Source organism: Crocuta crocuta, unplaced genomic scaffold (genome assembly GCF_008692635.1).
Source record: "Crocuta crocuta isolate KB4526 unplaced genomic scaffold, BGI_CrCroc_1.0 scaffold87, whole genome shotgun sequence".
Taxonomy (NCBI): Eukaryota; Metazoa; Chordata; class Mammalia; order Carnivora; family Hyaenidae; genus Crocuta; species Crocuta crocuta.
The window spans coordinates 3,744,564-3,756,589 of record NW_027532166.1 but is presented as its reverse complement, the minus strand read 5'-3'; the positions used below and the strand labels follow the sequence as shown (position 1 = coordinate 3,756,589).

General features: G+C 44.1%; 1 protein-coding gene across 2 annotated transcripts in view; it reads left to right on the top strand.

The window, feature by feature from the left end:
- CACNA2D3 (calcium voltage-gated channel auxiliary subunit alpha2delta 3) overlaps positions 1–12,026 on the top strand; it is a 771,963-nt gene that overhangs the window by 450,123 nt on the left and 309,814 nt on the right. For both annotated transcript variants that reach the window (XM_077776662.1, XM_077776663.1), the window contains exons 13-14: positions 3,568–3,639; positions 4,888–4,968. In XM_077776662.1, the coding sequence (XP_077632788.1) occupies positions 3,568–3,639; positions 4,888–4,968 (153 nt within the window). The remainder of the gene's footprint in view (positions 1–3,567; positions 3,640–4,887; positions 4,969–12,026) is intronic.

The window sequence follows — 12,026 nt, the reverse complement described above, 5'->3', positions numbered from 1 at the left end:
AAGCATTTCAGAGGCCTGTTCAAAGCCTGGGCAAATGTAATTGAATGGCAGTTCGTTTTAGGATTCCCACTTGGTCTTGAATTAATGGGATATTTCCCAGATGGACCATGGTGACCTCTCTCTCTCCCATTCCTACCCTTTGGAAAATGAATGTTGACTCTGCGTCTGCGTTTTTCTTGGAAGCCACGTGTATGAATCATAAGCAGCTCTTACCTCAGCAGCCACTGCAGGTTAGGGGGCCACAGAAAAGCAGGGACCCCCTAGCGTGTGGGGACGGAGGGTGTCTGGCCGTGGCTGGCTGCATAACTCCCGCTTGGTGGTCTGGACAAAAAGCTTTTGCCAATGGCTGCTATTTCCTATGGCAGGAGTACAGAATAGCTTTCGATCATAAAGTGCTCACAGCACAGATTAACTTCCTTCTCTGTGAAAGTTTAAGATTCGCAGACCCCAGACCTGTGGAGACTGGAGAGATGGAGCAGGTGGGTTCAGAGGAACATCTTAAGATCATGCATGTGACATTTCCAGGCCCACTAGCCCTCATGGCCATACTGGTGAGCTATACCCATCAAGATGACTACAGGTTAGGGTTCTAGCCAAACCATTCCAAATCTGGGCCAGAACTGCACAGGGGAGAGAGTTTATGTGCTCACAGATAGTGGCTAGACTAAGCTCACTGCATTTCCTTTGTTTATCAGGGGCTGGTTAAAAAATGAATGGTTTCACTACACATGTAACTTTATGGGGATTTTTTTTAAGGTAATGATGGGCCATAATTACTTTTAGAATTAGCCTCTGAGTGAAGTTGATACTATATTCTGTCTTAATATTTTGAAGTTAGTTTCCCACGATCTTGTATTTGTGCCAGAACAATTACCAGTGATTTATAACTGATTCTTACTAGTTGCAGGAAAAAGCTTCATTTCTCATTATTGTTAGTGGTATGTTTTGATTTCATCCATGATACATGTTGGCATCACTTGAAATTTTTATTTGAGTTGCAAAGTGGAAGTTGCCCAGGGTTACGGATCAGCTCAAATCAGTTTTCTGTATAGCATTAAGGATTAATCAAGGAGAAGGCATATGGGGAGATCTCTGATTCTAAGAGAGATGTTTACAGTGTGTTGGTTCTGCCTTTTAAAATGGCCTTCCATACCCCCAGTGGTGGCCATAGGATACTTTAACTATTTTTAGCAAGATGGAACCATGTTTTCACAAACTGTCATTATCATCTCATGGTTAATATTATTTAGGTAATAATATTATGATGTAGTAGTAAGCTTTTTTTCTCATTCTCACACCCAAATTAGGCTGCTCCAAATAGTAGTGTACATGATTACCATGTGTATCAGTCAAGGCTCTCCAGAGAAATAGAACCAGCATAGGAGATAGATAGACTGATAGATAGATCAATAGATAGATAGATAGATAGATAGATAGATAGATAGATAGATAGATAGATAGATAGATATTTTTTCTTTATGTGGGATATATGTCATATGTATGGAGGGAAAGAGATTTATTGTAAGGAATTGCACTATGTTGAGGGATGACATATCTGAAATCCGTAGGGTGGGTTGGCAGGCTGTAAATTCTGACAGGAGGGGATGGTGTAGTCTTGCATCAAAAGGTAGTAGGGAAGCAGAATTCTTTCTTACTTGAGGGACTTGTTTTTTCGCCTAGAATCTTGAACTGATGGATGAGACATACCCACAGTATGAAGGGTAATCTGCTTTATCAAAGCTTGCTTAATTGCATCTAAAAAATACATTCATGGCAACATTTAGACTGGTGTTTGATCAAAACAATGGGCCCCGTGGACCAGCCAAGTTGACACATAAAATTAACCATCACACCGTGAATTCCTACTCCTTGAGTGAACATGAGATTCTTGCCTCATCTTGTCATGGATGAATACAAGTCCAACTCAGAGGAGATGTAAACCTAAAACAAGGCCCCATCTGTCTCTGTTAGGAGCTCCTCTCTACTGCTACAAGCATCTGTTTAGCTATCATGAGTATTGATGGTAGAAAAGATTGCCCTATAATAATGTTCCTTGAATTTTAATGTGGATACTAATTATCAAGATAAGGATTCAGATTCACAGGGTCTGGAGTGGGGTTCAGGATTATTCATTTCTAACACACTCATACTGCTCTTCTCTGAACCACATTATAAGTACTGAGACCCTATAGCTCAAGGAATCTATTGGAAGAACAAGACTGGTGGAAGATGGGCTGAGTTTAATGACCTTTTCTCCAAAGGCCAGCCAGTCCATGGAGACCTCTAGATTTTAGAGTCTTCTTCATAAAATGCCTCTTCCCAGGAAAACTGAGGGAATAATACCTGATTTTTCTATGGAACTAAGGCTATGGGGAAGTACTCACACATCAGAAAGCACCATAAACTGAAGATAGTAGATTCTCATTCACAGATTGCTTCATTTGAGGCTAGAATGGGCTGTAAAACCAGAAGGGATCTTTCTTTCACCACATTTGCCATCCTAATTTTGGTCCCTGTCAGAAGTGTCACATGCCTTGATCTCACTTTGGACTCTGTGACTTACTAGTCATGTGACCTTGCAGGCACGGAAAAGAAACCAGCATCCTTTGAGCACATCCTTATGCTAGATATGATGCTGGGCAGTGTCACATTTTATCTTCATGGCAACAGTGCTGGGGAATAATTGGCATTATTTCATATGGGGACATGGAGGCTTAACAAATAGAGTTAATAAAGGTTCAAAGCTGAGAATTAAAACCAAGGTTGTCTTGGACCAATGCCTACTGTGTTCCAGGTCTCTGTTTCCCCATCTGTTAATGAGGCAGGGTTAGGGTTCCTGCCTGCCTCCCAGCACTGTGAAAAGCAGGTGTGAGGGTGGCTCTCAATCATTTGTATGCACTTCAAATGGCCAAAGAAATGTATCGTTTGCCATATTTCAAGGGTTGTTATTCCAGGAGAAATATTAGCATCTTAGCAGTGATTTGAGAGATCAGATGATCAAATTATTTTTGTGTTTTGTTTTTGTTTTGTTTTCTGTCTGGGACTGGCACTTAGAGATGTGTAGAGGTACCAAAAGGGCTTGACTTGGCTACCTTTGGGGGAATAAATGATTCCAGATTCCATTGTTTCTAGCAGGGGCAACTCATAAAACCCCTTATGCTCATGTTTCCTGATCTTCAATTTTCAGATTGAGAAGAAGCATTCATATTGCACATATTGCACATAAATGTCTGCAGTGTAAAAGAATAAAATCAATCTGTGGTAATAAAATGAAATGAATCACTATGATCCAAATAAGACTTTATTTGAATCCAAATGGCTGAATGTGATAATATCTGGACTGATCGATGGCAACTGATTTTGCTTCCCTAGCCATGGACTAGAATCCTTATCTCCAAGTCAGAGTAGAGAGACATTACACTCTCTTATAGGATACTGGCTTGAGTGGGCACTGGTCCATTCTCAGTGCCCCCTGGTCAGGAAGGGATGAGCCAGTCCAGGATATGGCCTCCAGCCATCTGTGGTTTCCACATCATTCCCAGGTAACTGGCTTTTCTCTCCACCTAGCTTGCCGATGATCAGGGCCTTGTCCTGATGACCACGGTCGCCATGCCTGTGTTTAGTAAGCAGAACGAAACCGTGAGTACAGCGGCTGTGCTTCTGCTTGATGCTGAGAAGGTTGTTATCTTAGCCCCTCTGACTCAAGCCCTGGTGACCTTTCTCTATTTGTGTTAGGGATAGGGGATTTATCATTTATCCTCACTTTTAATCAAGAATAGTTGAGAGGAATTCCGGAAGGTGTCATGTTACAGGATGCAGCACTTTTCCCAAAGTTAAGTGAACAGTGATCAGAGGAAGGAAAAAAACAGAGAATCGAATGGTCCCTCCTGATTTATAGTGACCAGCCTTGTATTAGTTTCCTTGGGCTGTGGTAACAGAAGGCCACAATCAAGTGGCTTAGAATAATAGAAATTTATTCTCATAATTATGGATCCTAGAAACTTCAAATCAAGGTGTCACTAAGGCTGTGCTTCCTTGGAAGGCTCTAAAGGAAGGTCCTTTCAGTGCCTGGATGTCCCTTTGTTTGTGGCAGCCCTCCCTACATCTCCATGTGACCCTCTCCTCTTGTGGGTCTCTCTGTCCTCTTCTAAGGACATCAGTCATTGGATACAGGGCTCATCCTAAATCCAGGATGATTTTGCCTCAGAGCAATGACACCCTATTTCTAGGGAGGGTCAAATTCTGAGATTCCAGGTGGACTTGAACTGGGGGGAAAGAATAGTCAGTAGCAATTTGTCTCTTCCTCCCAAAGGTCTTTCTGACCTGGACAATTTCAATGCATCACACTGGCTTTGGAAACAAGGACCCTTCCTGGGGGCCTATTCCGTCACCTTGGTCATTGGTGCCAATACACAGCTACAAATGTGAGGGTTATTATCACTTTCCGTTGGGCACCAGATGGCAGTGTAACTTGAGAAAGCAGTTAACATGCTAAGTCTTTCCCATAGAAAGCTTCCATAAAATAAAATGGTTAATGGCTACAGTCTTTACTTGCTGAAACTTTTTTGCTACTTCACATTAATTTTGAATTTTCAGGAGAGAAAAGAGATGGCTATTAGGGCATCCTGGTATGGGTATGTATATTGAGAGGTATGGTAATGAGTATTTGGCCTGAGAAGCTACCATTCTTGTCTAGCAGTATGGGGTTGGGGGGATAGAAGAGGGGCCATGTGGAGATCTGAGTTAATCCTTGATTTCTAGAAGCTTAGAGAAGGCAACAGACAGTGATCTACGGTATGTGGCTTCTCACCTTCTCACCAGGTTCTATTCCTTCTACCAAAGTATTTTACTGTTGTTGTTAATTGCTTAATGTTTGTTTTTCAACAGAGATCGAAGGGCATTCTTCTGGGTGTGGTTGGAACAGATGTCCCAGTGAAAGAGCTTCTGAAAACCATCCCCAAATACAAGGTAATGCGTCACCTAATTAATAGTCAAGGTCCAAATAGCCAAGATAATTTCACAACCTGCCATAGTGGTAATGACAACATGAAATAAGAGACCCCTCTACTCTTTTTCTGGTAGGTTCTTCTTTTTTGTAAGAATAGTATCAGTTCATGCAGGTCTGAGTAGGTCTATACAAGCTACCCAGGTTTGTATGGGCTCATACAAGTCTATATGTTTATATGGGTCTACACAGGTCCTATATCTCTGACGGTCCTCTCAACCAGTTCCAATTCACCCCAATATGAGAACCGTATAAAATATGTGACTTCTTAGCAGGAACCCAATGAGGCACAAAGAAAAATGGTCTCTGACCCTATTATATACGTATTCCCTCTATCTTGGAAGGCAATGGTGTACATACAAATTAATTCTCTTTTCTTAATGATAAATTAAAATCCATGGTACTAAGAAGGTTTTAAGTTTCTTTTTCTTAACTCTAGGGGTAACTAAGGGGGTGGAGGAGGTAATTTTGGAGCAAAGAGGACATAGCAAGGCTTGCCAGACCACTGCTCTGGGAGTCCAGACCAGCATAAGAGCATTGTAAGGCATGGACATTAGAGAAGGAGCTCAGATGGAGGGGACTCAGGATTGGGGTGGAAATGCCAGAACCCCATTCCACATGTGAGGCCAGCCTTGCATCTGGATAAGGAGGAGGCCACGCTTGCCCCTTTGTCCCGCCCACACTGCACTCCTGGCACTCTATTCCGGGCACTATTCCTTCAGTTTATTTAGTTCTTTTACATTTGGGAACAAAGGGCCTCTCATGGGCCATCACAGTGCCACCCTCAGCTAGGCCTACCCCTTTCTCCATGGCAGACCTCCCAGATCCATCCAGGGTGACCTCCCAGCCGTCTGCAAACCAGAGTCTGCCATGTCTGGGACAGGTCGGTACAGCACTGGTGGATGGCACTGTCACCTGGGCTGATTGCAGAGGGCTGGCTAATCGCCAAGAAGGTGACTAGTGGCAGTACCCATCTTGGAGTCCCTGAGGATGACACTAATTGGTACTTATGTTCTCTGGCTGCTCGAGGTATATAGCTGTGGTTAAATCAGCACTTTAGTGAACTCAGACCAACAGACATACCAGGGGCCTGTTTTCCAACACAGCCAGGCTCCGCACCCCACTTCCTGTAGAGCAGTGTTGTCCTAATTCAGCCTTTGCTTGCCACCATCAGGCGGCATTGCCCTGTCCTAAAACCTCCTGCACGGGTGCTGAGCAAACAGGTACTTTTTCTTTAAGTGGACTTGCTGATTTTCATAATGAGCTCCTCTAACCCCAGCCTAAACAGGCAAGTTTTTTCTGATACACAGGTTAGCCAAGGGAGTGTATGCTCTTTTAAAAAGATAGCCCAGAGAGTCCTTGAACCCCATATAGAAAATCCTCACTTGCTCCTTGACGGCAGTTCCATAGAAAAGCAAATGTAAGTGTGCTAAGAGGAAAGTCCCTTCAAGCCCCACCGCAGCCATGCGGAACTGCCCTGGAGCTACGCGGTGTGTGTACAGGTGTGGGAGTGCAGGAAGGGCAGAGCATGGCCCACTCCAAGTCCTGAGATGGGTCCTTTGGACCAACATGGTTCCTCTAACTGCACGAGGGTGGAAACCACACCCATCCCCTCTTCCCCCAGCACCAAGCAGACTGGCTTGCCCATCTCTTTGTTGGCCCACTCATGGATTGACAAGGGCTCCCTTTGCCCCGATATGGAGGGAGGCAAGCTCCTTTGGGCCAGGAATCTGAGATTGCTAACTGGCTAACAGACCCCCTTCCTTACCACCTTCTTCCATGACATGCTGAGTCTGATTTAGCTACTGTTGTGAGGGGCCCAGGGATCTTCTTGGGCCTCAGTAGGAGGAAGGCAGTGGTTAGTGCTCTGGAGGCAGACACACTGAGGTCCCATTACCATCCTTGTGGAGTTCTGTGTGAACCTGTCTCTCAAATCTTAGTTCTTTTGTCCAGTGATGATAACAATACAGTCGCTCATAGACTTGCATGAAGCATTGACTATTATCATTAATCGGGAACAATGGTAACACAGTGGTCAAGGGGATAGGTATGACCTATGGGCTTCTGGCCCTGTTTCATGTGGGATGCTGCCAGCATAGTGCTGTTGATATCTTTCCCATGCCAGGTTCAGGCACCAATTGACTTCACATCCGTTGGACCTTTGCTAAAATAGAATGCCCAACAAAAGTGGTCTAACTGAGTGACTAGGTACACACACTCTGGAATCCTCTGCTGTTTTTAACAATGGGGTTTTCCAAGAATTTTGAAAGACTTGAGTAAAGGCTTATGAAATAAGGTCATGTGTAATAGGCAGTTGACAACAAGGGCAGCCTTACCTTTTTACAGAGGGCTGGGATAAGAGCAAGCCAATGGCTCAGCCAGTCACCAGGCACCACAGCAAACTTTTGTCCCAGCAAATCAGCTGAACAGATGACTGCAGCCAAAATAATCAAGCCACCCCTCAGAAGGTTGAATGCAAAGTGAGATATGCATGAAATGGCTGTTTAAAAAAGCACCATATTGTGGTACCAGATAGTGTGTCTCGTGGTATAATATTAGCAGACAACATTTGCCAAGTACTCAGCACTGTGCAAAGTGCATTACCCATATCATGGTACCAAATGCCCCGGAGGTAAGTGCAGGGCTATTGTGTCCATTATTCTCATAAGGAAACCCAGGTTCATAGGGCTTCTGTTCATAGGGCTCAGGGCCATGTAAGTAGGAAGTAGTGAGTGTGACTTGAACCAGGTCTGCGTCACTCCTAGACCCAAGCTCTTAGGGCAGATCTAAGCCATTCACATTACACGTCATGATTTGTTGCCATGCTCATATACCATCTGTGCCATTATTTACCTAATAGTCCATTTGCAAATCAACTCAGAACTTTCTTCACTTAACTGAATTGTAAAGGGAAATACCATTCAACCATATACAAAGAACAAAACGGCATTGGCCACTATAAAAGAATTGTCAAAAAAAATNACTTAACTGAATTGTAAAGGGAAATACCATTCAACCATATACAAAGAACAAAATGGCATTGGCCACTATAAAAGAATTGTCAAAAAAAATGGGGGGGGGGCACCTGGGTGGCTCAGTTGGTTGACCATCTGACTTTGACTCAGGTCATGATCTCATGGTTCTTGGGTTCGAGCCCTGCATCATGCTCTGTGCTAACAGCTCAGGGCCTGGATCCTGCTTTGGATTCTGTGTCTCCCTCTCTTTCTACCCTCCTCCGCTTGTGCTCTGTCTCANAGCCCTGCATCATGCTCTGTGCTAACAGCTCAGGGCCTGGATCCTGCTTTGGATTCTTTGTCTCCCTCTCTTTCTACCCTCCTCCGCTTGTGCTCTGTCTCGATCTCTCAAAAATGAATAAATGTTATAAAAAATTTTTAAGCTTTCTTTTATGTTTACTTATTTTTGAGATGAAGAGAGACAGAGCATGAGCAGGGGAGGGGCAGAGAGAGAGGGAGACAGAATCCGAAGCAGGCTCCAGGCTCCAAGCTGTCAGCACAGAGCCCAACAAACACACAAACTGCGAGATCGTGACCTGAGTGGAAGTCGGACACCCAACTGACTGAGCCACCCAGGAGCCCCCAAAAATGTTTTTTTAATTAAAAAATAGTATTAAATGATTGCCTGATAATCTAGGGTTCTGAACTTGAGGTCTGTTCTTTTCTCTTCTAAGGTAGTATGAAAAGGCAAGTGTTAAAGATATATTAAGTGGCAACTCTCTTTCTGATAAATTGGAATGATGGAAGAAATTTTGAAAGGGCTGGCTCTCACTAGTGATTCTGGCCTAGTAAGTTCCATACCAGCTCTGCATGCCACCTAAAAACCCACATTCTGGGTTTTGTTTTTAAGAAAGCAAAATTGTGCGCGGGAAGATGACAGGCAGCTGAGGAGTGAGGACCATGCGGACTGTTCAGCCTGGGATGATGGACACCCCTGCGCCACACCCCTCTGGGCTTCTCTCAGCATGGACACCAGCACCGTGGCCACCATGCAGAAGCCCATGCTCCCCCTCCTACAGACTAGAAGTTCTGACTCTTTCTAGCACTTTCTGTCTTGTCCTTAGCACCTGCTCCATTCCTAGAAAAGGAAACTTCTTTGAACAAGCAAGTCATGTCTGTTCCCATATGCTGATGCCATTTAGCTGACAGAATTAGAAAGTCACCCTCATAACAAAAGGAAATGAACTCTAAGCTAAAATAGGGTGTCCAGGCCCACAAAAGGGGACCTCCTTAGCAAAAGAATACTCCTGCTTGGCGTTACTGAGATAACAAAGGCCCTTTGACCTCCTGCCATCCAGAGCCACTGATGACCAGCTTCATGCACCACCAAGGCTTTTACGGTTGGAGTTAGATTTCCAGAAGCATGATAGGACAGCTGGTTGATCAAAACCCACATAACCAAGTGTTGAAAACTGTGTGGCTCCCCTAGAGACAGAAAGCCACAGGAATGAGGGAGGGATTTGAGGCACCTAAAGATAGTGGATCTTACTTTTATTGAAATCCCCAAACCGGGGTGCCCAAGATTACTGGCTCAGTGTTTAAGGAAGGGGATCTCACCTTTACAGAATGTTGGCAAACATTTCCTATACTTTTTTTTAAGGTTTATTTATTTATTTTGAGAGGTAGAGAGAGAAAAAGCATGAGTGGGAGAGGGGCAAGGAGAGGGAGAGAGAGAGGATCCCAAACAGGCTCCATGCTGCCACTGATGCTGAGCCCGATGGGGGGCTCAAACTCACGAAACTGCGAGATCATGACCTGAGCTGAAGTCAGATGCTTAACCACCTGAGCCACCTAGGTGCCCCCTGACACCTCTTATTTCATATAAGAAGATGTAGAAACCCAAGTTCAGGGCCACTGCTTGATAGATGCCCAACAATCAAGACAGTATGAACATAATTAGTAATAGTGATGGCCCTGTGCCTCAGTCTCTCCTCTGAGTTTCTTCTACCAGGCAATGTGCTGAGCTCTTTATAGCATTATCTCCCTTAGGTGGACCTGCCATTACTCACCTTTTATAGCTAAAGAAACTGAGGCACATAAAGCTTAAATATCTTGCCAAGTCTCACAGCTAGCAAGCCATGATGTTAGCCGCTATTGCCCTAAAAACATTAGGAACAATAAATGGCACTAATAATATGGTTGAAATGATAGTTAAAATACTAAAAATAATATAGTAGTTGAAATAAAATAAGACAATAAAACATTCATTGAACCTTTTACTATGTGTTTGGTATGGTAAAAGGGCTTTATATGCACTATTCCCATTGAATCCTTACTACTGTTCGCTGAAGTGGGTACTGCTTAGTCCCATTTTTAGTTGAGGATACTTAAAATAACTTTCTCAACATAACTCAGCTAATTAAAGATAAATGAAATAAAGTATAACAATAGATTAGGGGAATATTGGCCACAGAAAATTAACCACAGGGCCTAAAATACAGGCACTTCTATTTCATGCTTTCCCAGGGGTCAGGCTTGCAACGGGAGACACAGGTACAACCTACTTTTAACCTAGGTTGTCCCTCCTCTGGTTCCCACAAAAAGCCTTGGGAAAAGGAGGTACATCAGCTAGGGACAGCCATGGCTGAACAGGCTTCTCTCACCCAGGAGAGGAGAGCTCCAGGGATCAGAGTGTGGATCACACCTTTTCGTCCTGATTAACACCTTGTAAAGATGAGTCAGCACTTGGCTCTTGGGGTTTTCCCAGAAGATAGAATTCTTTCTTTTCCCTTAGCTTCATAGATTTTCCCACAAGCAATCAGACTTCCTGTAATTTTTATTAAGAATTCCAGACACCCCAGCAATAACTTCCAGACACCACAGCCTCTGTTAACATAATGAGCCATTTTATAATTAGGTTCACTTCATTAGCCCAAAGTCTGTGCACTTGGAAGGGAAGCACCTTGTTCCCTGGGGTGCTGATCCACAAGGCTCCCGGCCTCCAGGAGAGCGTGTTTCAGGACAAGGGCCCTTTGGCAGCCCCACGTACTAGAAAGCCTTGTGTCTGATTTGTTCCTATTACTCTCTGGGACTGCACATGAGAACAGACAGGAAGACTAGTTCTACTTCAGATGAGAAAAAATCAGAGATTTCATCAGGATATGATGCACGGCCAACAACAAAGGCTGGACATTGTCTTAACTATAAGCCTTTGGTTTTCTGAGAGGTTCATCCACAGAATGTGTCTTGAGGCTGACTCAGGATTTCTCTTCTTACGGCTGCACTAGGTTATAGCCACATGCCACCCACTTGAGAAGGGTTTTCAACAGGTAGTGTCTGAATGTCAGGAAGACTTTCTCAGGTACAGCCTTGTGAAAGGCCGACTGCACCCGCTGTGGCACATCAGCTTCCTCTTTTTGATTCATTTTTTTCTGTTCATTTTTAATATCTACTTTAATTCAAATTGTAAAGACGAACTAGACAATATTTTGTTAAAGTGATTAATGTCTTCAGTATGTGTGACCCTCAACTCGAGCACCTGCTGTGTGCCAGATGTTATGCTAGGGGCTGTAGAAGTCAACGATGAGTGACGTGCTCCATTCCCACGAAGAGCCCATCATAATGGGGGAGAGACTGCCTTTAGAACAAGGCAGAGGAGAGAAAGAACCAGCCAGGAGTTGAAAGGCAGAAAAGCTGGTGTCCCATTCTCATGCGTTAGGATGAAGGTAGTAATGGGAAAATTCTTAGCGTTTATGGAAACATGGTATGGAAAGGAGGCTGCAATGGGGAGAGTCAGGAGGGACTTCTTATAGGAGATGATCCTGATGCTGAGCCTACAGAATGGGTGAGCATTAGCTGGGAGAGATGGGGAGCAGAGGTGCTCTAGACAGCTGGCACATATGAGTAAAGGTATAGGTGGGAGGAAAACTGTCAGTGCCATGTGCCCTAAGAGGCAATGAATAGAAGGAGGTGGAGATGGATACTTTGGTAGGGCCAGGCCCCAGGAGACCTCCTTATCCGTGGGATAAGCCCATGGATTTTATCTTGCACATTAAAGGGGCCCTTAG